Raw genomic sequence first — 26,475 nt, 5'->3', positions numbered from 1 at the left:
CTACCAAACCCACGATGATTCATTACGATCATCGTTGCAGCCCAAACAAAAACCATAACAACATGCCACATAATGAAAATAAATCACATATTTTTCAGATGTACATTCGTATAGGAAAATTTCAACCATGCTCGTGAACCAAGAATAATTAAATCATGTTTATATTTAGTATACACGATAGTCACACATGCAAGTTTTCATGTAATGCATATACTGAACTCAATGGCATGCTTTCATTTACTATGCATAGATATGTTAATGGCATATTTTTATCTGTTTCTTCCATTTGATTCACATCCATGTCAATTACATGGCTTCCTTCAATGCATTGCTTCATGGCAACTGCATGGTTTAATTCAAATAATTACATCGCATGCAAGCTTTCATTTATGACTCCCTTTTTCACGTGTGACTTGTGCAACTGCATACATGCGGCATGACCTAAAATTTCAGATTCGTACATATTCGTAAAACACCCATGTAGTTAACCTTGCCTTGAATATTGCTCACACAAAACTTGCTAATCATAAGCGTATGGAAACTTCTTTCTAGCAACCACATAGTAAGAAACTTTATAATGGCAAGAGTCTGAAATCTGCAAAGGCAGCACACTACACACACACACACACACACACATATATATATATATACTCAAATTTTGGTTCATGCCCGGCCGACTGACAGTCGGCTGGGCCTATAATTTAGCCTGCACTCAGCCAACTGTCAGTTGGCTGGGGTTTCCTTTTTTTATTTTTTTCACAGAACTCACAACACTCTTAAATTATATAGTTCAAAGGTTTTGATCCAGTCGACTGGGGTTACCAGCAAGCCCAGCTGACTAGGGTCAGCTGGGTCAGGTCTGACCCACCCTGCCAGGCCGACCCCGGTCTGGCCCAAGGGCCAGATTGGGCCAGGCATGTCTCACCAAGCTAGGCTAGGCCTGACAGCCCATGCAAAGGCCCCAGTTCGGGCCTGTGTGTGCTATGAAGGTTGAACATCCACAAAAAAAATATATTTTTGTTATAATAACCCATTTTTTTTTTAAACAAGGAATGTGACCTGTCGGCTGGGTCTGGCATACAGCCACACCCTCCCAGCCGACCTAGTCGGCTGGGTCCATCACGCAGCCCAGCCGACCCAGTCGGCTGGGGCTGATCGCCCAAAGGCTCAGCCGACATCGGGTCGGCTGGGCCCAAACACCTAATTTCACATTTTTTTTTTATATAGGGCATGACCCAGCCGACCCAGTTGGTTGAGTCTGCCGTGAAACCGATCCACCCTGTTTCCCCATCTTTTTCCAGGGATTCCATCCAAAAAAGCACAAAATCGAACCGGGGTTCGATTTCTCATCCATTTTCACAAGAGGGAACCCATACCTTAGAGCCAACGCTTTGGAGGCGGTTGATGCAGTGGGAGGAAGGTCGGCCGAGCCTCGACAGTGCTGCAGCGAAGGGGCGATCGGGAGGGAGAACGAGAAGGGGTTGAGAGGGAGACAGAGAAAGAGGAAGAGAGGAGAACGAGAGGGTGCAAGAGAAGGGGTTTGAGATCCCCCTTTTGAAGAAGGGGGACCCCCGAAAAAGGAAGGAGGGGATAGGCTTTCCTCCCTTTCCCTCCGGCGGCCTCGCACCCCATCCTGATTCGCACAACGTTAGGGTTTTGAACCCTAACGCTTTCCCCCTTTTCCTCTCAGTATCGGGTTCAGCTCTACACGACTGAACCCCTTTAACCTTGTTTTCCCCCTCTTTTTTTTTCTTGCCCACGAGGCGCGGCCCGGGTCCAGACCCAGGACCCGGAAGCCAACCTCGAGTTGGGTCCATGTCTCACCCATGCGATGTAGGTCCACAAGTTGGATCCAACTGTGGATCCTCGTGTTAGATTTATATTTTTATTTTAAATTATTATTATTATTATTATTTTTAATACATATAAACATATATGATATTAATTATATATATACCCCTTTATGGGTCCTGGATTTGAAATGTGGAGCACAGGCCCATTTTGCATATTTCGCATTATTTTATTTTATAAACAAAAGTAATTAGCGAAAAATCACGGTTATTACACATTCACTTCATCAACCAAGGCCGGGAAGAAGCTGGACCACAGAGGCAGAAAGAGGATTTGTGTGACAACAAGGGTGAGGCGTCGACTCAACACCACTTCGACAAGAAGCAAAATTTCAAGAAGTACAACAACGACAACAAAGGCGGGTTGTGACTTGTTGGTTATGTGGTGATAGGCATATCGCAAGGCAATGTCTAAAGCGTCTCATGAAAGACGACGGACAGGCCAATGCGGTACAAGTAGAGAGTAGTGATACCGAGGTCGTGCAACCCAGGATTGGGGCCATGCAGACCATAAACGCGGTCAAAAGCTATGATGGTAGACTTCGGGACCACACATAACTTTGTCTCGCGGGAAGAGGCATAGCGGTTGGGCTTGAAGCCTGGACCAAAGCAGAGGACCATCAAGACGATGAACTTTGAGGCCAAGCCCATCCTTGGTGAAGCAAGGGATGTGGTTATCCAAATTGGGAGTTCGGTCGACAAAGCCAACTTCTCAATGGTGTCTTTGGACGATTTTCGGATGATTTTGGGCATGGAGTTTCTTCGCAGCTAGAATGTAATGATGTTGCCGAAGGTAAACTCATTGACAAACATGGGGTTGAACTCTTCACACACGGTGCAGTGCCTCACTCTTGGAGGCAAGACTTCAATGCTATCTGCGATGCAACTGAAGAAGAGTGTCAAGCAGGGAGAGCAGGCATTCTTAGTTGTTGTGCGCACTGAAGAAGAGAAGGTTGAAGCAACAATGCCACCGATCCTTGCCGCACTGTTGGTAGAGTTTCAAGAAGTGATGCTCCCAAAACTGTCAAAACGGCTGCCGCCAAGATGCGAGGTCGACCATAGGATTGAGTTGACCCTGGGAGCAAAGCCCCCTGCCATGGTCTTTTATTGCATGGGACCGACAGAATTGAAGGAGCTGCGCAGGCAGTTGGACGAGATGTTAGAAGCAGGTATCGTTCGTCTTTCAAAAGCACCCTTTGGCATCCTTGTGCTCTTTCAGGTGAAATGTGATGGTTCCAAAAGGTTATGTGTGGATTACCGTGCACTGAACAAAGTCACGGTGAAGAACAAGTATCTGTTGCCACTGATAGCGGCCTTGTTCAATCAATTAGGCAGTGCTCGAGTCTTTTTGAAGTTGGATTTGCGATCGGGTTACTGGCAGGTGATGATTGCAGATGGTGACGAGCCAAAGACAAGTTGCATCGCTCGATATGGTGCCTATGAATTTCTGATAAGTTTGTTAAATTGATTTGAGATCGATGATATATATACATATATGAATACATATATATGGTGTTATAGTTCTGTATCAGTCTTTGTATTGTATACATACTTTTAATCTGTAGATTTGGCATTGGAAATATATTTCTGAATTTTTGTTCAGCATTAGCACGATCTGTAGTGCAACTGGAGTGTTGTGCGATCGTAGAATGCCATTGCGGTTGAAGGGAAAGTTTTATAGGACGACTATTAGGCCCACTTTACTATATGGTACGGAATGTTGGGCTGCCAAGAGATATCATATTCAAAAAATGAGTGTAGCTGAGATGCGTATGCTGAGATGGATGTGTGGAAATACAATAAAAGATAAGATTCGGAATGAGGAGATACGTATGAAGGTAGGCGTTGCACCCATTGAAAATAAGATGAGAGAGAATCGTTTACGGTGGTTTGGACATATTAGGCGAAGGCCTAATGATGCTCCAGTTAGAAGGATGGAGAAATGAGAAAATATATTAGTTAAAAGAGGTCGGGGTGGGCCTAGGAAGACATGGATGGAGGTGATAGGAAAGGATATGAATGCTTTGAACCTCACCGAGGACATGACATTGGATAGAAATGATTGGAGGAGAAGGATTCATGTGGAAGACCCAGAATGATTTTCTTTTTTGGTTCATATCGCCGACCCCAATTGTTTTGGGATGAAGGCGTAGTTGTTGTTGTTAGCACGATCTTAACATTGATTGTCGGTGATACGGGTTTTGACAGAATCTGATATGGATTGAGTTCAATGACAGTGAAACTTTAAAGAATGCAGGGAGTATTGTTCTGTTGAGGACAGGGCAGAAACCCTTCTGTTACTTCCTCTTTCCTTGATAATATTAAATAAGCATTACTAATGTAAATAGCCAGAAAGATGTTGGTTTGGCCTTATCAAAACTGAGCATATAGCTCAATTAGGGATTTCCTTTTTGAAAATATAACTGTCTGAAGATATGTCCTTTGCAAAAAAAAAAAGGGGTGCATGGTTGTTTGTTGGGATTTCCTGAAATCTATTAAATAGAACTTGGATTAGTGCCCTATATGTGACCATTTGATATTTAGGGGTTAAATGCAATTGTTGAATGGTTACCTGTGGTAAGTTTATTGGTAGAAATTAATTTTTGTATGGTTCCATGATAGAAATTATATTTCTGTGTAAGTTTCTGGGCACAAGCTGTAGGCTACATATTGTTTCCCATTTTTTTTATACATTGTGTTCTTTCTGTACATTGGGTAATGAAAAGGGTGAAGTTATTGATGTTTACTATATTTAATCAAGTTTAGTAAATCTGGAAGTCCATGAGCTTTTTCTACAATTATCCTGTATATTGTGTAAACTGCACATATATGACAGCACTTGAAAGGATTTAGCACTAGCATCCAGCATTTCCTGTGACAGCGTGATTACATTGCCAATTTGAATTACCTATTCTCGTATTCTTTCAACAAAAGTCACAAATAAACAGTACATTGTGCCAATGATCAAACCCTGTTTATAAACACTAGAATGTAAAGGATTAACCTTATGTGTGTCTTACTCCTATGAAGTGGAAGGCCATTGTTTTAGTGATAATAAAACTTAGTATGATGAAAAGATTGTGGTTATGAAACAATAAATTTACTTTTTGTGATGAATTAGGAAGCGAAGTTTTACCTACAATTCTCCAAGAATGAACCCATAGTCGAGCCTGCAGGTCGGATGTTGCTGGCACCTAAGATGCCAAGCAGGGGATTCAGGAGTCTCGATTGGGAGCCCTGAGCTTATACCATTAATATCCATGAGAATACAAAATTTAATATTCCTGCCTGACTGGTTTAAATGTACGAGGGCATTTGTGCTTGACAATTTAAAGGCACCGGAGCACTCGGAGTGGGTGTTTGGGAAATTTTGCCTAATGGGCAATATGGGTTGGGTACCTGATGCGGGTACTTGGGTTGATGAGCTTGCACTCAATGTCAATAACACCGGTAAAAAACTTAAATTTAAATTTTGTGAGCCTGACTGATTTAAAGGTATCGGGGCTTGTGTGCTTGACTGGTTTAAAGGTACCGGAGCACTCTGAATGAGTTTGTGCAATCAATATGAAAAAAAATTGGGATGTGTATGCCTTGGTAAAATGACTAAGGTTGGGGACCTACTACTATGATAGTAGGAGGTAGTTTGGGGAAATGCCCCTGTACTTTGGGTAATTTAAATAAATGAAAAGATTAACCCACTCAGATTCGGGCTTACCTTTGAGAGGGTAGGTGGTACAAAACTTCGGGGACATGTGTTTTGTGTTTCGAGCAAAAATAGCTTGTTGGTCCCCAGTTCTCGGAGTTAGGGGACCCGGACTACCAATGTGTCCTAGGTGATAGTTCCATGTTCTTCTGCAGAAGTTAGGGATGCATGCTGTTTTGGTTTTGGGCCTTTGGGAGGTTCTCTCGGTCACTGGTCGCTTCCTTAGGATTTACAGTTTCAGTTAGAATATTCGGGTTAATAAAACACCAATGAATAATAAACCCTCGAATGTTCTCTTCTGTTACAGTTGCCTTAGCCCGCATGTACCCGCGGGATAAGAAAATATAAATATTAATTAGAACATTTTAGGTATCACACTGAGTAAATTTTTTAGATTTATAGCTTCACAACTCTTTCAGAATATAGTTCTGTACTTTTAGCATACTTTAGAAATTGTAACATGTGCGATATTTGAATCCTATTGATGTGTATTTGTTAGCTAAATGTTATCCATGTTAATGTTGTGGTTGTTAGTTAAATGATATACATGTTACTGTTGTTGTGTAGTTTCTTTATTTGATCCTGTATATGTTGAAAATCACACACGACACCCACATCACATACTTGACACATTATATACTTGCAAGAAGAATTACAATATTTCTTACTTAGACTGGGTGTAGTCTAATTTCTATATTTTACCATTTTTTAGGTGAAGAGTAGAATTTATGAGCGGTTGGGGATGAGGCTTCGATCGAGATTTTGAATTTACTGTTCTCGGGATAATTTAAGTTTATTTTATGTCTTTAAGACTCTGATGTCATTATTCATTGATTGTGAAATGAAATAAACGTTTTGGCTTGCCCTCCACTGTAATGTTCCGAAATGCTTAACCCCATAATATTACTTGTTTCCGTTGTTATAAAAAAAAATCTCAAAATTTGGGTTAAAATTTCGGGGCGTTAGAGCATATGTGTACAATTTTCAAAACAAAGTAAGAACTATAACCTAAGAAGACATGAGCATACGTGAATACTATAATGCTTTACCTCTCCTTTGGGATGCGCTAGTCTTAAGCCCAAATGGCATTGTCCAATAGACATTGAGCTTCGTGAAAAGCAAGTGAAGGCGGAACACTTCTACCAATTTACCAATAAGCTTAAGCATGAATTTGATGGCATGGAGTTCACTCTTCTTCATAGAGGGGGTATTCCCTCTATTGTGGAGACATTAAAAGAGTTGACTATGGAAGAAAATAGACTAAAGAAGCATGGTACTAAGGATGAAGATTCTGTGTTGGCCATGTCTAGGCCTGGATCCAACACAAGCCTCCTCATTTTGAAAGGTCCTCCAATGAACATGAGAACAAGAAGAAGATCATTTACCACTTTTGCAACAAACCGGGACACATCAAGTCTTTTTGCTCGAAGAGGAGAAGAAATGAAAAGAAAGAAGAAAAGAGTAGCATTCATAAGATCTTCACTTGAGAAAGGTAGTATTGATAAATGCTCCAAGAACATTGGATCGATGTCACTTTCCCAACTAGTGGAGGCCCTACAACCACTTCTCAAGAGCCAATCTTCTTCACTATCCAGTGTTGTGGTGTCTACATGAATTGATCCCGGTAAGTCTTCTTAGATTCTTGATTCCGCACATCATTCCATATGACCTCTGATGAGTCTATTCTATCTGAATGTCACTTTAGACCAAATGATTCTTATGTGTCCATCGCCGATGAAACTTCTCTAAAAATCAAGAGCTTTGGTATTTTTAATGACTTTAAAAAATAACCAAAATTTCTATGTACCAAATGTTAGAGTCATGCCTAATTTGAATTTAAACCTATTTTCGGTTTCCCAAATCTTCAACCATGGATGTAAGATCACCTTTTCATCTAGTGATTGTTTGGTGCAAGATCTCTAGTCAAGGAGGCCGATTAGGCAAGGCCATAGAAGAGGGGATCTCTACTTCATGAACAACTTATGTTTACCAAATAGAAATTCTTGTAAATATATTGAAAAGAAAGATTTAGAAAATTATCATAGGAGATTAGGACATCCAAGTGTGTTAAAATTGTATTTATTTTCATTTCTTGAAAAATGTAATCAAAATGATTTGGCTTGTAAAGATTGTATTCTCGAAAAATCGAAATTATTACCTTTTGAATCAAGCAATTTTGTCTCTAAGTAACCATTTGAATTAGTACATTCGGATATGGGGTCCCACATCGATAATATCTAAAGGAGGAGTCTATTATTATGTTATATTTGTTGATGATTATAGTAGATATAATTAGATATACTTGTAAAGAAACAAGAATCTTTCAATCACACTCAATATGCTCACCAAAGATTCAAAAGAACACACACAAGTGTTCACAAAAAGGCACACTCAATACCAAACCCACACAATGGGTATTTTACAAGAGGGCTAAAAATAAATATTATTTTAGTCATCACCATACAAGAGAGGGGGAATACCCCTATTTGTATACATGCTAGAGGCAATAAGGAGAGGGACTCAAAAGAGTCGTGGACTAGCTCCAACGACTGGAAATAGAGCCGTTGGAGCTAGTCCAACTCTAGTTCTAAAAGTACTAGATTTAGTTCTAAAAGTACTAGATCTAGTTCTAAATGAACTAGATAAAATACAAATAAAATAAAGAAAAAAAATAAAATAAAAAATATATACATCAATAATATATAAATATATATATATATATGTACAATTTAACACTCTTTAAACTTACGGTACGATAACCAAAAGTTTGTCTATGAGAAAGTGAAATCGGGGGCAACGAGAGGTTTGATGAAAAAATTTGCCAACTGATACTCTGACAGTGTTATTAAAAGCGCGCCTCAAGGCGCAAAAAGCGCGCCTCGCCTCAAGGCGAGGGGCTTTGTGCCTTGAGGCGCATGCATAAGGTGCAAAAGCCTTGAGGCGCACGCCTCATACGCCTTGAGGCGCGCCTCAAGGTGAGGCGTACGCGCTTCACTGCAAGCTGCATATTTTTTCACCAGTTCTTTATTACAACCAGCTGCATATATATATATATATATGCACAATTATCTTATATTTTATAAAATGATCTAGATATGAAGTTAGATTATCAATTACAAGCTAAAATTCTGAAGCATTTCAAACGTATATAGTTAACTAACAAATATCAACAAGTATATAGTTACACTGCTATTGCCAAGCATAGACCATACAACGATCGGATCATAAGATGGATAAATTGGGTCGACCTACATAAAAACCTGGTTGAGCACATGCATTTTGGTCCATTTTTGGATTTTTTTTTTTTTTAAATTTGCCCATTTGAAATGGGCTGCTGAATTTAAAAAAAAAACGGGCTCCACAACTCATCAGTTTCTTAATATATTTTAACTTTTATTGGTTAATCTCATATATTTTTCAGTTATGTAGTCAGTTTTTTAGTTACTTTTATATGTTAATCGCATACTTTTTAGAATAATCTCATAGATTTTAACTTTAACCCCAATTGTTTTGGGATGAAGGCGTAGGTGTTGTTGTTGTTCATAGATTTTCACTTTTGTAGGTTAATCTCATATATTTTCCAGTTATTTCAGTTATGTAATCAGTTTATTAGTATATTTTAACATTTTTTGGTTAATCTCATATATTTTTGAGTTATGTAATCAGTTTTTTATTTACTTTTATATGTTAATCTCATTTTTTTAGTACTTATTTGAGATTTTCTATTTTTTATTGATTGTTATTTAATTAATAAAGCATTTCTTTATTTATTTGTATTTTTAGATATTTTTTATAATATTTTTTAAGTTTTCAAATTTTTTTTTGAGGCTTACGCTTTACGCCTCGCCTCGGTTTTTGGTGGAGCGCCTCGCTACGCCTCAACGCTTTTCACAACATTGTACTCTGATGTAACATAGGACAAATTTATGGTCTCATGTAGATACTCCTCTCGAACATAGTGACAATCCATTTTGATATGCTTAGAACGTTCATGAAAAGTACGATTGCTGGTAATATAGACTGCACTCTTGTTGTCACAACACATGCAGGAGGCTTATGTCACTTGAATTCTATTATCAGCCAACAACCTTCCGAGCCAGACTACCTCTATCGTTGTGGTTGTTATGGCTCGATATTTAGCCTCAGTTGATGAAAGCAAAACCTTCTGTTGCTTCTTGCATCACCACGAAATCAAAGATTCACCTAAAAAAATACAAAAAACAATGGTTGAGTGTCTGTTATTGGGATCCCCTCCCCAATCAACATTAGTATAAGCAATTAAATCTAAAAAATATGAAGCAAACAAAAAAAAACCTCGAGAAATGGAGGTTTTAATATATCTAATAATACGCAAAACTACTCCCATGTAAACAGAAGTGAGAGTGTGCTGAAATTGACTAGCTGTATGTACATCGCGTATTATATCAAGTCTAGTAATTGAAAGATAAGAGAGTGCTCCAATAAACTGTTTGTAGGGAGTAGGATCTTCAAGAAGTTCTCCATCATCAATTCACATCTTGGTGTTGGCAATCTCAAGGGTATCAACTCTCTTATCATCTGTGATTTCAAACCTAGAGACAATGTCAAAAACAAATTTAGACTTAGATGATAAATATCCTCTAGGAGAGTAAGCAACTCCGATTCCTAAGAAGTATTTCAAGAAGCCTAAGTCAGTTATTTCAAAATATTTTTTGAGAAGTTTTTTAATATTTTCAACTCCCTGTTTGTCTCTTCCAGTGATGATCATAGCGTCCACATAGAAAAGAATAATAATAATACCCGCATCAGAAATCTTAACAAACAATGTAGTGTCAGTCAAACAAGTTTTAAATCCAATATCAAGCATAACTCGACTAAACCGGTCATATCAAGCCTTTGGTGCTTATTTAAGACCATAAATAGGCTTTTCCAGAACTTTACCCTTAGGAATATTTGTACCAGGTGGTGCTTCCATATAAACTTCTTCAACTAGGTTTCCATTAAGAAATCCATTTTTGATATCCATTTGAAATATAGGCCATTTTCAAACAGACTCTAAGGCTACTAGAGTTCTAACAGTAGCCATTCTAGCGACTGGAGTAAAGGTTTCCTCGTAAGCTATGCTATATTCTTGAGAATATCCCTTGGCAGCTAATCTGACTTTATATCTTTCAAGAGTTCTATTGCTCTTGGTTTTAATCTTGTATACCCACCTACAACCTATAGATTTCTTTCCCTGTGGAATATCTTGAATGGTCTAAGTATTAGCCTTTTTCAAAGCTTCTAATTATCATGACTTCTACCCATTTAAAATGTTCTTTAGCTTAAGTATAGGTTTAAGATTTCACATGTGAATGAATTAATGCAATGAATGCCTTATATTATGAAGAAAAAGAGTCATATGACACAAACTTTTCAGGTGGTTTAGAAATCCTAGATGATCTTCTGGTTTGTACTTCAAGTTGTTCAACATATTTCTCTAGTGTACACGGGTTGATTAAGGTCTCTACGCCTAGAATATTATAAATAGTTTTTGTTCCTATGGGTTTGCTCTTTAGTAATTATATCATCATGACTATTATCAAGATCACATTCATTAAGACCACTATAAAGGTCACATTCATAATCACATTTTTCATAACTTGAAATCAAATCAAATAAGAATGAGTAGTCAACTACTTCCTCAGTCTTTTCAGAGTAAAAAAAACTTTTTTTTTCTAAAAAAGACACATTTCTTGAAACATATTGCTTTTTACTTTTGGGATCAAAGCATCGATAGCCTTTTTTATTATCTGCATAACCTAAAAAAGGTATAGAGAACAACCCGAGGGGCGAGCTTATCATTTTTGTTAGTGAAAACAAAACATTTGCATCAAAAAACTCTCAATCGGAACTAATTTGAAAAGTTTTTCTACTAGTGTTATATTTTGAAGAGAAGATGATATTCTATTAATGAGATATGTGGCAGTTATGGCTGCTTCAACCCAAAAATCCTTTGGTACTTGACTTGCTATCAACCTAAAGGGACGACTTTTGATGTGTGATGCCATGTAAATTCAAATAATCTTTAAATTCTTTTGATACGTATTCTCTCCCTAAATCAGTGCGAAAGATAAAAATGTCATTTATAAACTTATTTTTGACTAAGTTGTGAAATATTTGAAAATGAGAAAAGACTTCAGACTTATGCTTAAGGAAGTAGATCCAAGTATGCCGAGTAAAATCATTAACAAAAATCACATAGTATGCATATCTACCTTTTGATATAATTGGTGCTGGCCCCCAGACATCCGAATGTATTAACTCAAGCGGTCTAGAAGAAATAAAGGTTCTTTCATGAAATGATAATCTCTTTATTTTACCAAGGATACAATCTTTACATTTAAAATTTTTAGAGTTATAATTTTTTTTCAAATTTGGAAAATATTGAATTTTGGATACATTAGGATGACCAAGTCGTTTTTGCCATAAATCAAAGCCAATTTTCTGAACATTGCAACAAAAAGTATCCTTAGGCATTTCCAAAAAATCCATATAGTAGAGGCCTCATTCTCTATGGCTTTCTCCAATTAACTTTTCTGACTGACGATCCTGTACCCAACAACCATTAAAAGAGAAGAAGACATTACATCCATGGTCAGATATTTGAGAAACTGAAAGAAGATTTAAATTTAATTTAATAATATACCTTACTTTTGGAATAATAAATCTTTTAGAATTTTGTAAAGTATTTTCGAATTTTTCAATTTCTTTTATTTCAAGAGATATATCATCGGCTGTGAAAACATTTGATACTCTTGAGTTGGTATGACATTTTGATTGTGGGTCATATGAAACAAAGCACCGGAGTCAAGAAGCCAAGGAGTTTTACTGGGATTGGAGAAGGAAGAGACCGCGGCTCTGGTCGATGCTCCATTTGAGGAAGATACTCCTTTAAGAAAAGGTTGAAGAATCTCCATAAATTGTGACATAGATACGGGTGCATCGTGAGATTTGTTCAAATCACCCGGTTCTTGAGACGAACCAACCAAAGCCACCTTCTTTTCTTTCCTTTTTCTAATTCTAGGACATTAAGCTTTGGTATGTCCCGACTCATGACAATTATAACAAATAATCTTTTTCTTGTCATACTCATTGCCTTGTTTCCAATAAGGTTTGTTGTCAACCTCATTTCCTTGTTTTCAATGAGGTGGTTTGTAATGACACATGTAGTTTTTCGGTCTAGAGATGGCTAAAACAGAGTCATCTTCATTTTTTAAGGGGTGCCCTCTTAGCCTATTTTCTTCCATACTCAATTATTCAAGAGTGTCAACAATAGAAAAAAAATTCCCTTTATGAAGAAGCGCGAATTTGGTGCTTTCAAAATCCGGTCTCAAACAATTTATAAATTGATAAAAATGTTTCGCAAGTTGCTTTTGCTGGAGCTCTATATCTTCCGGGCAATGCCACTTAGGCTCAAGGATAGATAATTCTTTTCAAAGTTCGGACAATTCATTGTAGTATTCTCTAATACTTTTGTCCTTTTGAATCATTGTCCGAACTATGTTTTGCAATATCTTTAAGGGAATACATATTATTAAGGTATTCTCATGCTTTGTTGGCATGCTCAAACTTTGCGAGACTAGAGCACTTTTTAATATCTACGCTATTGATTAACCAAGACATAATCTTGGCATGCCCCATTCTCTACTCTTTTCACTTTTTTCATAAGTCGCTAGTGTCTTAGCCTTCTCACCATCTGCAAGAGACACTTCTTTTTCATTTTCAACCTTTGTGAGGACTATTTTAGGCTCCGGATTAGAACCATCAACTAATCCCCATAATCCCTTTTCCTATATGTGGTGCTTCATTATTGGAGACCATATTACAAAGTTTGTATCATTGAGCTTCATGGGTATGATGGTGACTTTTTCATTGTCATCCATTCTTACAAAGAGAGAAAGAGATGAGGTAAAAGAGATGAGATGAGAGAATACATGAGAAAAGAAAGAGAACTAGCACGAGTGCACCACCACGAACTAGCACAAACATACCACCACAGTCACCCAAGCCAACAAGCCACACACAATTCCATGAACACTTTGATTCACCAAGAAGATCTTTCTTTCTTCCTTGGGTACATAAAATGAGGCAACAAGCAATCTTCAAGAGACGAGCAACCAAGGGTCTGATACCATATAGAGAAACAAGAATCTTTCAATCACACTCAATATGCTCACCAAAGATTCAAAAGAACATGCATAAGTGTCCACAAAAGGGCACACTCTATACCAAACCCACACAAGGTATTTCATAAGAGGGCTAAAAATAAATATTATTTTATTCATCACCATGCAAGAAGTATTATTTTACAAGATAGGGGGAACACCTCTATTTATTATATACAAGCAAGAGGCAAGAAGGAGAGGGACTCAAAAGAGTCGTTGGACTAGCTCCAACGGCTGGAAATAGAGCAGCTGAAGTTAGTCCAACGACTCCTTTGACTAGTCAACAAAGTGTTGACTAGTCCAACTCTAGTTCTAAATATACTAGATAAAAAAAAATAAAATATATACATCAATAATATATATATAATATGCATATATATAAATGCATATATGTACAATTTAACATTAGTTTCTTAGACTCAGATATGAAGTATTCACTTGTTTTAAAAAATTCACAACCTAGATAAAATCAATTTAAAACCAACATCAAAGTTTTTCGGTTTGACTCTGGTCGAGAATTTTTATCTAATGATTTTAAGAACTGTCTTGATCATTATGTGATTGTGCATCAAAGATCTTGTCTTAATACTCCTAAAAAAATGTTTTAGCCGAAAGAAAACATTGATATATTATTGAAACCACAAGAACCCTTCTTATTTAAAAAAAATATCCCTAAAATTTTTTCGACTGAGGCCGCTCTTACAACAATTTATTTAATTAATAGAATGCCTTCATCTTCTCTAAAACATATTTCACCCATTGAAAAGTTTAAAATCTTTCCCGATTACAAAAGATTAAGAGTTTTTTGTTGTAAATATTTTGTCTTCACTAACAAAAATGATAAACTTTCTCCAAAAGCAATCTTATGTATTTTCTTAGGATATGCCAAAAACTAAAAAAAATATAAATGTTATAATCTTAAAAACCATATGCTATATGTTTCAAGAAACGTTACTTTTCTTGAAAATGAAAATGGATTTGATATGGTTGAGTCTAAGGAAGAATATGAGTCAATAAACATAATTCTTGTGATACAAATGTATCTACATAATTCTTGTGATACAAATGTATCTGATGATGTTATTGTTGATGATATTGATATATGTGATAGTGAAGTGCATGATAATGATGTGCATGAAGATGGAGTGCATAATAGTGATCCTCCATCTATTAATGAAATTGTTGATGAATTCCATCAAGACACCCAAGTTTATACCCACCAGACTATTGATCACCCTTCATGTGCCCTAGAAAAATATTCTCAAGATCAAGACTTAAGAGAACCTAAAATTAGAAGATCCTCTCGGATATCTAAAGTACCTAGTAGATTTGCATCCTATGAATCTTTTAATCCAAAATATAGATTATGTCTCATGGCCATTCATTCTTACTTTGAAGCCGCTACATATAGTGAGGCTAAGGACCACCTTGAATGGATAAAATCAATGAAGAATCAGTTGGATGCATTAGAAAAAGCTAGAACTTGAAAAATCCAATATTTACCCTTAGGAAAGAAACCTGTAGGATGTAGGTGAGTCTATAAAAGTGTGATGGGTTATTAGAAATATATAAGGCTAGATTAGTTTCCAAATGATATATTCAAGAATATGATACAAACTACGAAAAAACTTTTGCTCTTGTTGTTAGAATGACCACTGTTTGTACTCTTATAGTAATAGATTGCATCTATTAGAACATAATCTATTTACCAAATGGACGTAAAGAACGGTTTTCTTAATGTGAACCTTAACAAAGAAGTATATATAGGACCCCCTCCAAGATTAAATTTGGCACATGGAAAAGTTCTTCGCTTGCGGAAAACCTTGTATAGCTTGAAACAAGTTCCCAAGGCGTGGTACGATCAATTCAGAAGTGTGATTAAATTGAGATTTAAATCATGTTATACTGACACTATATTATTTGTTAAGTCTTCTAATGCAGGATGGTGATTTTATTATTTTTTGTTGATGATATGGTCATAACGGGATGCGATAAGCAGGGAGTTAGTCATATCAAAGCTATCCTTAAAGTTAACTTTGAAATAACAAATCTTTGTTTTCTTCGTTATTTTCTTAGTATAGAAGTTGCATACTCACCTCGTAGCTATCTCTTGTTACAGACTAAGCACACAGCTGAAATTGTAGCTCAATTTGGGATTACTAATAATAAAAGTTGATACTTCTGAGGTTGTAAATACTAAAATGAAGAAAGATGATGGAGAACCTTTGGATGATCCAACTCCATACAAACTGATGATTGAAGCTCTAACTTATCTCTCTATTACTAGACCTGATATTTTTCATGTTCATTTTGTTAGACAATTTCAACATTCTCCCACCACAGTATATATGAGTGTTGTGATGCAGATTGTTAGATATATTAAAAAATACTATTAATAATGATTTTTTTTATTATGTTATTCCCTGTTAGAAATGATTGTTTATTCTAAATAGGGAAGCGATATAAATGATCGTCACTTAACCACAGGTTTTTGTATTTTTGTAGGTGACTCTTTGTTGTCGTGAAAATGCAAGAAGTAACAAAAGGTGTCTCTCTCATCTGCCGAAGCCGAGTGTAGGGTTATGGCTATTACCACTTCAGAGATTGTGTGGTTGAAGCAACTTCTCGAACACATAGGTGTCTACATGGTTCAACCCTCCAAGTTGTGTTGTAACAAGAGTGTTGTTTACATCGCCAACAATAGTACCTTTCATGAATGTACTAAGCATATTGAGATAGACTGTCATTATGTTCGTGAGGAGTACTTAAGACTTAAGAGAAACCATCATGCTTTCATATGTCCTATTGAAGTATCAGTCGACTGTTTTTTTCACTAAAGTTCTACCATCGCTACAGTTCCAGTTTCTTTTGGGCAAACTTTCAGTGATATCACTATAAGTTTGAAGGGGGTGTTAAATATTATATATTTATATTTATATTTATATTTATATTTATATTTATATTTATATTTATATTTATATTTATATTTATATTTATATTTATATATACACTTTAGTTGTATATATTACATATACTATATGCATATTATATATAATATTTTTATAATTATTTTTTCTATTTGTATTTTTTGGCTGTTTTGACCGAGCCTTGACTATCCGTTAGGACTAGTTTAACGGCTAGTTAGTGCTCCTCTTTTGTATATATAGGGGATCTCCCCCTCTTGTATTCATTGAGCATATTCAGCTCTAATACAATATTATTTTTTAAGTGTTTGTGTGTGCTCTCTTTAGTCCTTAGTGGCCTCTGCGCTTGTGCCCTTAGTGGCTTGTGTTTGTGTGCCCTTGGTGGCTTGTGCTTGTACCCCTTGTGGGTATTGTGGACTCTCTTTCTTACAAAATTCCAACTTACCTAAATATACCAATTGTAATTTTTTCCATAAATTTTGTTAAACACCTTTGATTTTCGCCCCTCCATTGGGAAGGGCAGTTTTAGCCAAGTGTGGGTCTCTTCTTTGGCATGTGATTGAATGTTAAAAAATATGTGTGTGTGTGTGCATGCATGCATCCATGTAGTAATGCAAATGAGATTACAGAAACTGTTCCGAACCCTAAAATTAGATGATTTGAATATTCCAGGTGATCGAACAAATATTGCTTTCATGCTTCATATTAGTAGATAATACATGTATATATTTTCTTAATTTCCCTTTCTATGATTTTTTTTTTTGTTCTAATAAGATGCTAACATCAGCAGTTGCATCATCGGTTACATAATCATGGATTGCTATCAAACATTTTCAGTATGAAATGATCCACTTTTTTTTCATTTGTCATATCTTAAATAGTATTCTTGTATTTGCACCATCATCCTTGAATTAAGCAACAGCATCTCTAATGTAGATCGATTTACAACGACAGAAATCCAATGGTCCTATAACACCTGTGATCTTGGTTATCAACAAAATAGATTGTGCACCATCTGCTTCTTTCCAATTTCTGGACACAATGGTAGGCATCTTCACTAAGCATGTTCCAACATGTGCCATCACTGGGCAAGGACTACCTGATCTGGAGTCTGCAATACTTGAAGTACTAGGTCTCGACAAGATTCTGTCGGGAGGCCGCAGATGGGCTATTAACCAGGTCTCCGACATCTAAAAACTTAGCATATGCTTCATTTTCTTCCCTAATTTTTCCATTAATTCCCATCTCAGTTTAATGCAAGACATCATTCTGCAAAACACTAATATAGAAAAATTTTCTTTTAGAGACAAGCTGAGCAGCTTCTCCGCACCAGGGAAGCACTTTCAAGATTGAAATCATCAATTAGTGAGGGTCTGCCTGTGGATTTTTGGACAATTGACTTGAGGGATGCTGTCATGGCGCTTGGACAGATAACTGGGGTGGACATGTCAGAAGAGGTTTTAACAAATATTTTTAGCAAATTCTGCATTGGCAAATGATTTTGCTGGATTATTTTGGAAATCACCAAAAGTGGAGCTGCTAGATCATCCCTTCAAATTTTGCTATTTTAAGGCAAATCAGTTTATTTGTATATATATTTTGCTGGTTAGGAGTATCATATAGTCTGTAAGTTATCATGTAACGATGAGATTGAAGCACGTGTTACTTTTAGTAAATCGAGATTATAAAAAGGGTAAAAGAAGGCACACGTGATTTGCACCGTCTAGTGCCCTTTCAACAAGATCGGTTAGCTCATGCTGAATGGTTAGAGGCATAAGTTAGATTTATGTGCAGACATGATTTAAATTGTTTTCATCTGCAAACCATGCACCGTCAAACCTGTCATTGCTTGTAAAAAAAATTAAGATTTGAAGACACTAATCTTAAAAAAAATTCGTTGGCATAGGTCTTTCTGATTGAACCACGTAAGTATTTTGTCTCTGTGCTGTGTTTGCTCGTTTTCAGTCTATTAGTCCTTACATTTTTGTTGCCTATTCTTGCCATTATCTGCGGTTTTATCTGTCACAAATATCACCCAATATTTTGAAAATTACCATAAAATATAGTATTTTAGGTTGCCATGTCAAACACCAAAGCATCTCGATATTTTTGGTTAAAAAAGTAGGTTATCACTATTTTATCAACAATATTTAAGTTTTTAGTTATTTTTATTTCTTCTTGCAATTATGTTTCATTTTTAGTTTATTTACTTCTGCCAATATTTTTCCTATGAAAATGCAAAAAATATGAAATCTTTTCAATTTCTCATGAAAATTTGGCAGCCGTTATTTTTCTGTTTTGAACGTTTGTCACCTTGCTGCCTATATATATTGTTCTTGGTTCAATGGTAGTGGACATTGGGGCACCAAGCACGTGGCATGGTCCAATTAAATGTGATCCAAGTGGATGTTGGGCTAAGTCCAGGTACAATTTGTTCCTGACCAAGCCTGACCTTATTGGGTAAACAAATTGCTTCACCACCCATGCTTAACACTGTCTGACTTGGACCTACGATGGACCTAGTCAATAAGCACCCATGGACATGCACGTTCTTATTTTAATTATAGTTGGATCATAACAGCCTCTCTCAACGTTGGGCCTAGCCAGTTGGCAACGTCTAGGTTTAGCCAGCAGAAGACCCCCTTGGGTCTCTCTTTGGCTTCCCATCGTCCCGGATAGGGGTGTCAATGAGTCAGGTTTGGTTCAGACCCAGGTGGGTGCAAACCCATATCTGATTTAAGATGCTGGTATCGGGTCTGGACTCAGGTCCAATCGGACCTACCATAAGACAAATCATACCCAGACCCTATAAGGATTACATGAACCAGACCAGCTTAAATAATATCTTATCTTTTTTACATTGAAAAGTTGCGGACCTTAGTCGGAACTCAGGTCGGGCCTGGGTCTATATGAAATTTCATAAACCATACCCGGTTCCATATATTAATCAGATCTTTTGAATAACCTTGATTCTAATCGGACCTCCTTGTTTATCGCCAAACCCTGACCTTATAAGGTTTGGTATGGGTCTGTTTTTGGTCAAACTCGACCCACTGACACAACTAGTGTTGGGTGATGGTGAGCTCTAGGATGCGTGGGACCATTAAGTGGGCCGGGTAATTTGGTAAGCTCGGCTGAACAGCTTTAGAGTTTAATTATATCGCTTAAAGTTTTGGAACAGCGTATATTTTTTTTTTTAAATAAGTCAGCTCAAGCTGTGCTCATCATGAGCCCAAGTTGAGTTTGGCTTGCAACATAAACAAGCCAAGCTTGAACTCCTCAAGCATGGGTCATTCGGCTTGTTTACCAGCCTGCTGCTCTTTTACTAGAGGGGGGTTTGTTTCATGCCCTTTCATAAGAAATAGGGTCTCTTTCTTACAAAGAGTAAACAAACATGCTTACGAGAAATATTACGAGAAATATGTGATAGGCCACATCTATTTTGCCAAAAAAACAGCTTTCCTGTCAAAATGGGTTCACACCACCCCCTATTGTCACATTAGCAAGTGCTGTTCACATTCATCCAATATTGCAGTGCATTAACAAATTGTTTCTTGCTCAAATGCTTTGCATTTTTTTCTTATTGATTCCATGTAGATAGCAGGTTACAGAACTATGGGGGTGGGTGCCTCTTGCTGTACATCTTCTGAATACTTGTCATTCAAGTTCTCATTATTCATAAAGGTAGAGATTGTTGAATAATACACGCGAACACATACATGCATTTTCACCAAATTACACCTCATGCTTGACCTTTGATGAACAGGTTTGCACGGCTTCCGCGACGCTAAGAAAGATCTTGTCATCACCAATCATTTCATTGAACTTAGATTCATGAAGCTTGTGGATCACTTTGTTCCCCGGGTTAGCAAGTATAAACTGCACAAGAAAAGATTTTTCATGAAAACTAGTAAGAATCTGACTACACTTGATGAATGTGGTCTCACATGCACTGGTATTATTCGTGTCATGTTGCCAAGCCTATTTCTGGATGGAACCTAATTGAAATGCTTATTATGGAGACCAAAGGCAAAGGAAGGAACAGTAATCCTGGGAATGGAATGGTGGAGGCATGTTAGCATTCTTACTCTACTCCTACAGTCAATGTACCATTTGGAAGGGTGGCCTGTTCCTTATAATGGGTCAGCTCAGCATATTCAAGAATCAAAGGTAAAACATTCTAAAGTCAGATCCTTGACTTTGTCATAATCTTCAACTTTTTATCTAGAAAGTGTCTAAAAAAATGTCATTAACAGAGAAAAATTAATGGAAAGCTGCATATTGGATATTTGCAATATTGCATTCCAAGAACATATACATATTAATTTTATGATATATCATCTTACATTTCTTTTGCAAAATGAAGTGAGATTTCTTAGAGTGCAAAATCTTGGGGCCAACTTTCCCAATGCACATTATTGTAGATGACATGTATGGGCAATACTGTCATGGTAAGGAACAATTTTGCAGGTCTTGTTTAGTGGTTCAGAGCTTTGATCAAGTTGCTTTCTTCTATTGATTGACAATCAGGGTTTATGCCAATGGAGCTGGTTTATATGTAGAGACCCATTCAGTTACATCTATCAAAGTGCACAATCTTGCAAAGCAAAACTAAACATAAAATATCCAATTTTGACTGTTCAGTGTAGTAGCTCTCCTGCAAGGTCAAGATTTTTGAGAACGTGCTACAGACGATTTGGAAACTCCAAAAAGTAAAATAATTTAAAGACAGGAGTAGAATTGTGGAATAGGTGTTTCTTTTCAATAGTATCAGTAATCCATAAATAACAGCCCCATCGATAAGTTTTGATACATATGAATAGACTTTCAAGTATGACAGGATAATGAAGCAAGTACTCGAACAATGAATTTTCATTGTTGTGATTCTGTTAGTGTTATAATATTTTTCTGAAGAGAGAATTTTTTGTCACAATCTCGATGTGATGAGCAAAGAAATCAGTAAAATGAAGCCTAGTTCTGGTGGTATCACATCCAAGACTGAAGAGACAGCCACGCACCATTGTAGCAGTTGTCAGCTCATTATTAGGAGGTTACATTTTATCCCAAGGAAAAAGTCATCTCACTCCAAAAAATGTCTCTTTTTTTGCGATGGCTATAATAGCCACCTGATTCTCTTTAGAAAGGAAAAATACCATTCACTAAACAGTGATAGTCGAGATAGTGTCTCAAATCAGGAAAAAAGAAAAAGAAAGAAAAAGAAGAACAGTGGTGAATCAATGACAAGAATATTTTGGTGAACTTTGTGTTATCTCCAAAATTTGATCACTCATGATATTATTCTATGCTATATATGTGGAATGAAAAGAAAAACAGTCCTGCGGGTAGCATGCATGTTTGTGGAATGTCTGTTTGTAATCCAAAATGCAATCAGGGAAGAGTGGTAATAATTGACTTTCTGCAATATGACATTAAAGATCTGCACAGTTTGTGTGGAGAATTTTCCATCTAAGACAGAGCTCATTTCAGTCTTTTCACATATTTGATTTGTATTGCCAATTATGTAGTTTGGGACCTCCAAACTTGTTGCATTGTGTAAGTAACTAGGGATGTGTTTCCATTTATGGCTCCGTAGTATGTTTTTGCTCAGAATCCAACTAAATGGATCTTACAGTATAGTAGATATGAAATAATGAAAATGCATACTTGAACATACTTACATACATAATCGATTCTAACAAACATCACAATCTTGCCGTTGGTCATTAGATCAGACAAAGAGATCATCATCGTGATCTATGAATCATTTAAGAATGAGAGGTTGATGGAAGAAGTAACTTAAGTATATGTTGTTCAAGTTCATGTATATCCTAGCTCTGTCGCAAATATTGCCAACCATGAGTGGATGTGTAGGAATTCAAGCCTGCCAAATATTTCAAAGATATCATGGTTTTATGATGATATCTTCAAAGGCCGATATATTACCAAAAAATGTGATATTTTCAAGATATCCATAGTTTAAATTAATAAAAACAAATTTATGTACTTTTTATATTTAATTTAATTTTATGTTTTATACTTTTGTATGTACCAATATTTTTCCAAGAAAGGCCAAATTTTTCAAAATATCATGAGATTTTCACTCACCAATCTTTTGCTGGGAACAAGATTTATGACATTGGATACTATTATAGTGGTATTTCAACTAGTGAACAGAGTTGATAAAATTGCATACCTGAACTTCACGCTTTTGCAGACTTTTATATAGTTCTTCCATGGCATGGATACCACTGGTATCAATGTCAATAACAGCTGAAAATAACAACCACAAAACGAGCATATATCTCAGAAATATCTCTCAGAATACATGGACATCAAAGTTTCTTGGCAGAATTTCTTACGTGACATCTCTATAACCAAGAATTGGATCCTTGGTTGACCCATCACATTTAATTTCTCTTCTTCGTCTGATAACCATCTCAATATCCTGAAAAACATGAACTTGCTTGTAAGCCTGTCTGGATCATAAGAAAATCTGGAGAGATTAAATATCCTGACGGCTTACCTCTCTCTGACATAGTTTGAGTTAGAGAAGTAGATTGCTGAATCAATTCTTGTGATTAGAATACCAGGAATTTTGACTGCATCTGGATATTGCTCAATGTTACTATAGATAGTTGTCCGAGGGATATTCCCAAGTAATGCTGTGTGTGGACGTATAACATGAAGAAGAATTCTTGCAAATGAGATTGAGACCTGATTACAAGAGATCACAAGAAGAAAGATGTCGTTTCTTATTCTGCTCAAAACAAATTGGTTGGTTGAAAGCTTGTGATAAAGTTTATTTACATAAAAGGGTGTGTTCCTTACTGCAATCAGAAGGCCTATCTCAACAGATACAAACAGCACACCGAGGAAGGCTCCCAAGCATGTTAGGAAATCCAGTTTGTCAATTTTCCAGATAACCCATGCTGCCTTAAAATCAATCAGTCCAACCACTGCAGAAGTAATGATAGCTGCTAAAATCGCATTTGGGGTGTAATGGAAGAGGGGCGTGATCAGCTCTAGTGTTAGCAATACTACAATAGACATCACCATGTTTGACAGGGCTGTTTGGCAGCCGGCCATGTAGTTCACTGAAGAGCGGGAAAAGGAACCTGGATAACAAGGAATTAACCCCAAAATTATGAACACCTCCACAATATTAACTAATAGATAGATTTTTCCAATCATATAAAAAATTTTCTTGCCAACCTGTTGTAACATAGCAAGAAGTCAATGAACCTGCAATATTCATTATCCCTAGTGCCACCATTTCTTTGTTGCCATCTATATTATAGTCTTTCATTGCAGCAAATGTTCTCCCTATTGCTATTGCTTCCTGATAAATTCATAAGATTTTCTTTTTAGTTCAGGATATGGGATTGGAGCAAATAAGAACAGATATGAGTTTGATCTTGCATACTGTAAGTGCTATAAAAGCTGCTATCACACCAATCTTGAAACCTTTGCCTACATAACCTCCAGTGAAATAAATTTGATTAGCTGAGGGTTTATTTATCCCCTTTGGTATGTTGCCCACCTTCCATTCACAAAAATGCAGTAGCCTGTTACTTTAAGCATCAATTGGACCAAAAAAGAATCAAAATAAATTTGTGACCTGCAACACCAAATCGGAGATGAATACTCACAATTTGTACACCGTGATTGTCTGCTCGGGTTATGTAAACAAAAAAGGTGGACAACACCACTGAGATCATAGGTGAGACCGCAGCCACCCAGAAAAGGTGCTTGTTCCTCTTTGCCTGGTAACATCTGAAACCACATAAGCCAGCCTCCAAAAGCAGCAAAGGATGGAAGCAAAATTAAGCACAAAATGCTCTTACAATATATTTAGTTAATAGAAGGAAGGACAGGAAGGCTATACCGATGAGGATGGTCTGCCAGTTCCACTACACAGAACAGATAACAATAGTTGGTTTCTGTAATTTGCAAAGAGATATATCAGTGAGTGTGATGATTTCATACCCCATGATGCACTGAGCCCCATACTGATTGCATAACAGATACAATACCCGTCTTCGTGGTGAATTCCTTGATGCCAAGAAAACCTTTCAGCTGTTGTAGGGTAATTGTAACTGCTGCACCAGCCATGAACCCCACCACGGCAGCATGAGATAGGAAGTCAACTAGGAAACCTAGCCTGAAATAGGGGTTCCAGTCATCAAACTCACCATAAATGTGATCAAACTGCTACTTGATTAGAAGTAACATAAAGCTACAATTCACCTGAAAAACCCAAGTGCTGCTTGAGTTACACCAGCAAAGAATGTGGCAGTGAAAGCAAGGCGATGGTATTCCACTGGATTATGTGTAGGATCAATCTCCTTTTGAAGCAAAGAGCCCAGCAAGAGAGATACCACAGCAACCGGCCCAATAGCAATGTCTCTGGAGCTCCCCAGGACAGAGTAAATCAATGGTGGCACAAAACTGGAGTCTGATAGCCACAAAAAGAAAGATACAGTATCAGCATCCTGACATAGATGCAGAACACAAAAAAAAGTGCTTCAACAGAGAGCTTTGGTTGATTAAACAGTTAACTCCTAGATGCCAATGCTACAGGATGAAAGAAACTTACGTAATCCATATTGGGCATCCAAATGTGCCAACCTTGCATATCCAATATCCTAATTTTCATAAAAAACTATGCTTAGGAACAAACACCCAAAATTTTCAGAAGAAACCAAAGCAAGATGTCTTGAAATTCCAACCTGTGGAATAGCTAGACTAGCAATAGTCAGTCCAGCAACAAAATCACCAATGAATTTCTTGTAATTATATTCCCTTCCCCACTCTAGTATTGGAAACACAGCCTGAATACCAAGAACAATCTTCTTCGATCTGGGCTGATCTTTAAAATTGCGCAACGGGTCATCTGCGAAGAGGGTCTCCAAAACTGTCGTCTTAAATTCTTTCACCAAATGTTCTCTAGGAGGAATACCGACCCTGTGAACCAATGGTGGATCATTTCCAAGGATTCCAGAGGATGGAGTCTTTGTAAAGTCTGAATCCTCTGTTTCATGCTCATCAACTACAGAGTGGCCCATCTAAAATTTTACCTTTTCTCTCCTTTCCAAAGTCCAATACAGTATTTATGCACAACTGAGCCAAAGAAACTCAACAACAGTTCATTTCAATTACAAATCAAGTGAAAAAACAAACACAAGATCAAAGCAACTTCAAACTTTTTCGCAGATCAGCTGTTGATATCTAAATAGCCAAATTCAACCATAAAATCATCTAAAAAGACACCAATTTTTTCACAGAAAGCAGCAACTCAATGGTTTGAAACTAGGATACTGAAATCAAAGAACTCAGAATCTAAAGACGGATAGGATCAACTAACCAGATGAAAAGCAAAAAGATCTGAATTCACTTGAAGGAGAATGATCTACATGATAATCATTTCCATGACACTGAAATATGCAACCTGGGATCAAATGAAACAAACTACCTAATCCCTTATTTCAGTTAGTTGATTCCACTGAGACCAAACATTTAATCCTTTATTTTAGTTATTTATTTATGACAAAACTCACTGAACCAAAATGCATGAAGCATCAATACAACCAAAGAATGAAACATTTTCTCTAACACAAGCAGAAATCCACTTGAACTCCATGACTAGCATAAAACTGATTTTAGAGGACCAAGAAATGAATTTTTAAGCTTTCAAGGCAGTACGGTGTATATGAGGAAAGACATTATTCTCGAATCTGTAAAAACGACAATTTTAAAATAAAGAAAACATATTTTTTAAGGCATGTAGATACCCATCAAAATCTCGTGACTAA

The 26,475-nt window shown here is 36.7% G+C and overlaps 2 protein-coding genes across 2 annotated transcripts in view; one reads left to right on the top strand and one right to left on the bottom strand.

Annotated features, from left to right (window-relative positions):
• LOC149812090 (tRNA modification GTPase) overlaps positions 1-18,354 on the top strand; it is a 44,680-nt gene extending 26,326 nt beyond the window's left edge. Inside the window, exons 9-10 of the mRNA XM_089992644.1 lie at positions 17,600-17,842; positions 17,968-18,354. Coding sequence (XP_089848770.1) covers positions 17,600-17,842; positions 17,968-18,162 — 438 coding nt within the window. The 3' untranslated portion in view covers positions 18,163-18,354. The remainder of the gene's footprint in view (positions 1-17,599; positions 17,843-17,967) is intronic.
• Positions 18,355-20,305: 1,951 nt separating this feature from the next.
• LOC149812089 (sulfate transporter 1.3-like) lies at positions 20,306-25,847 on the bottom strand. Its single transcript, XM_089992643.1, has 13 exons — positions 25,393-25,847; positions 25,260-25,308; positions 24,911-25,118; positions 24,650-24,824; positions 24,508-24,573; positions 24,313-24,426; positions 24,087-24,203; positions 23,876-24,002; positions 23,492-23,778; positions 23,187-23,377; positions 23,023-23,108; positions 22,857-22,933; positions 20,306-20,542 (listed from the first exon to the last, which is right to left on the bottom strand). The coding sequence occupies exons 1-13, from the start codon at positions 25,726-25,728 to the stop codon at positions 20,399-20,401; spliced, it is 1,977 nt and encodes a 658-aa protein (XP_089848769.1). The 5' UTR covers positions 25,729-25,847; the 3' UTR covers positions 20,306-20,398.
• Positions 25,848-26,475: the final 628 nt, after the last annotated feature.

This window comes from Nuphar pumila, chromosome 17 (assembly GCF_984573655.1).
Source record: "Nuphar pumila chromosome 17, dmNupPumi1.hap1.1, whole genome shotgun sequence".
NCBI classification, from domain to species: Eukaryota; Viridiplantae; Streptophyta; class Magnoliopsida; order Nymphaeales; family Nymphaeaceae; genus Nuphar; species Nuphar pumila.
This window is presented reverse-complemented; position numbering and strand designations above follow the sequence as displayed.

Coding starts and splice junctions, on each gene's coding strand:
- LOC149812089 (XM_089992643.1), bottom strand. CDS start 25,728: ATGGGCCACTCTGTAGTTGATGAGCATGAAACAGAGGATTCAGACTTT. Junction 24,825..24,910: donor GCAGCACTTGGGTTTTTCAG/GTGAATTGTAGC, acceptor CCCCTATTTCAG/GCTAGGTTTCCTAGTTGACT. Junction 23,779..23,875: donor TTCTTGCTATGTTACAACAG/GTTGGCAAGAAA, acceptor CTTGTTATCCAG/GTTCCTTTTCCCGCTCTTCA.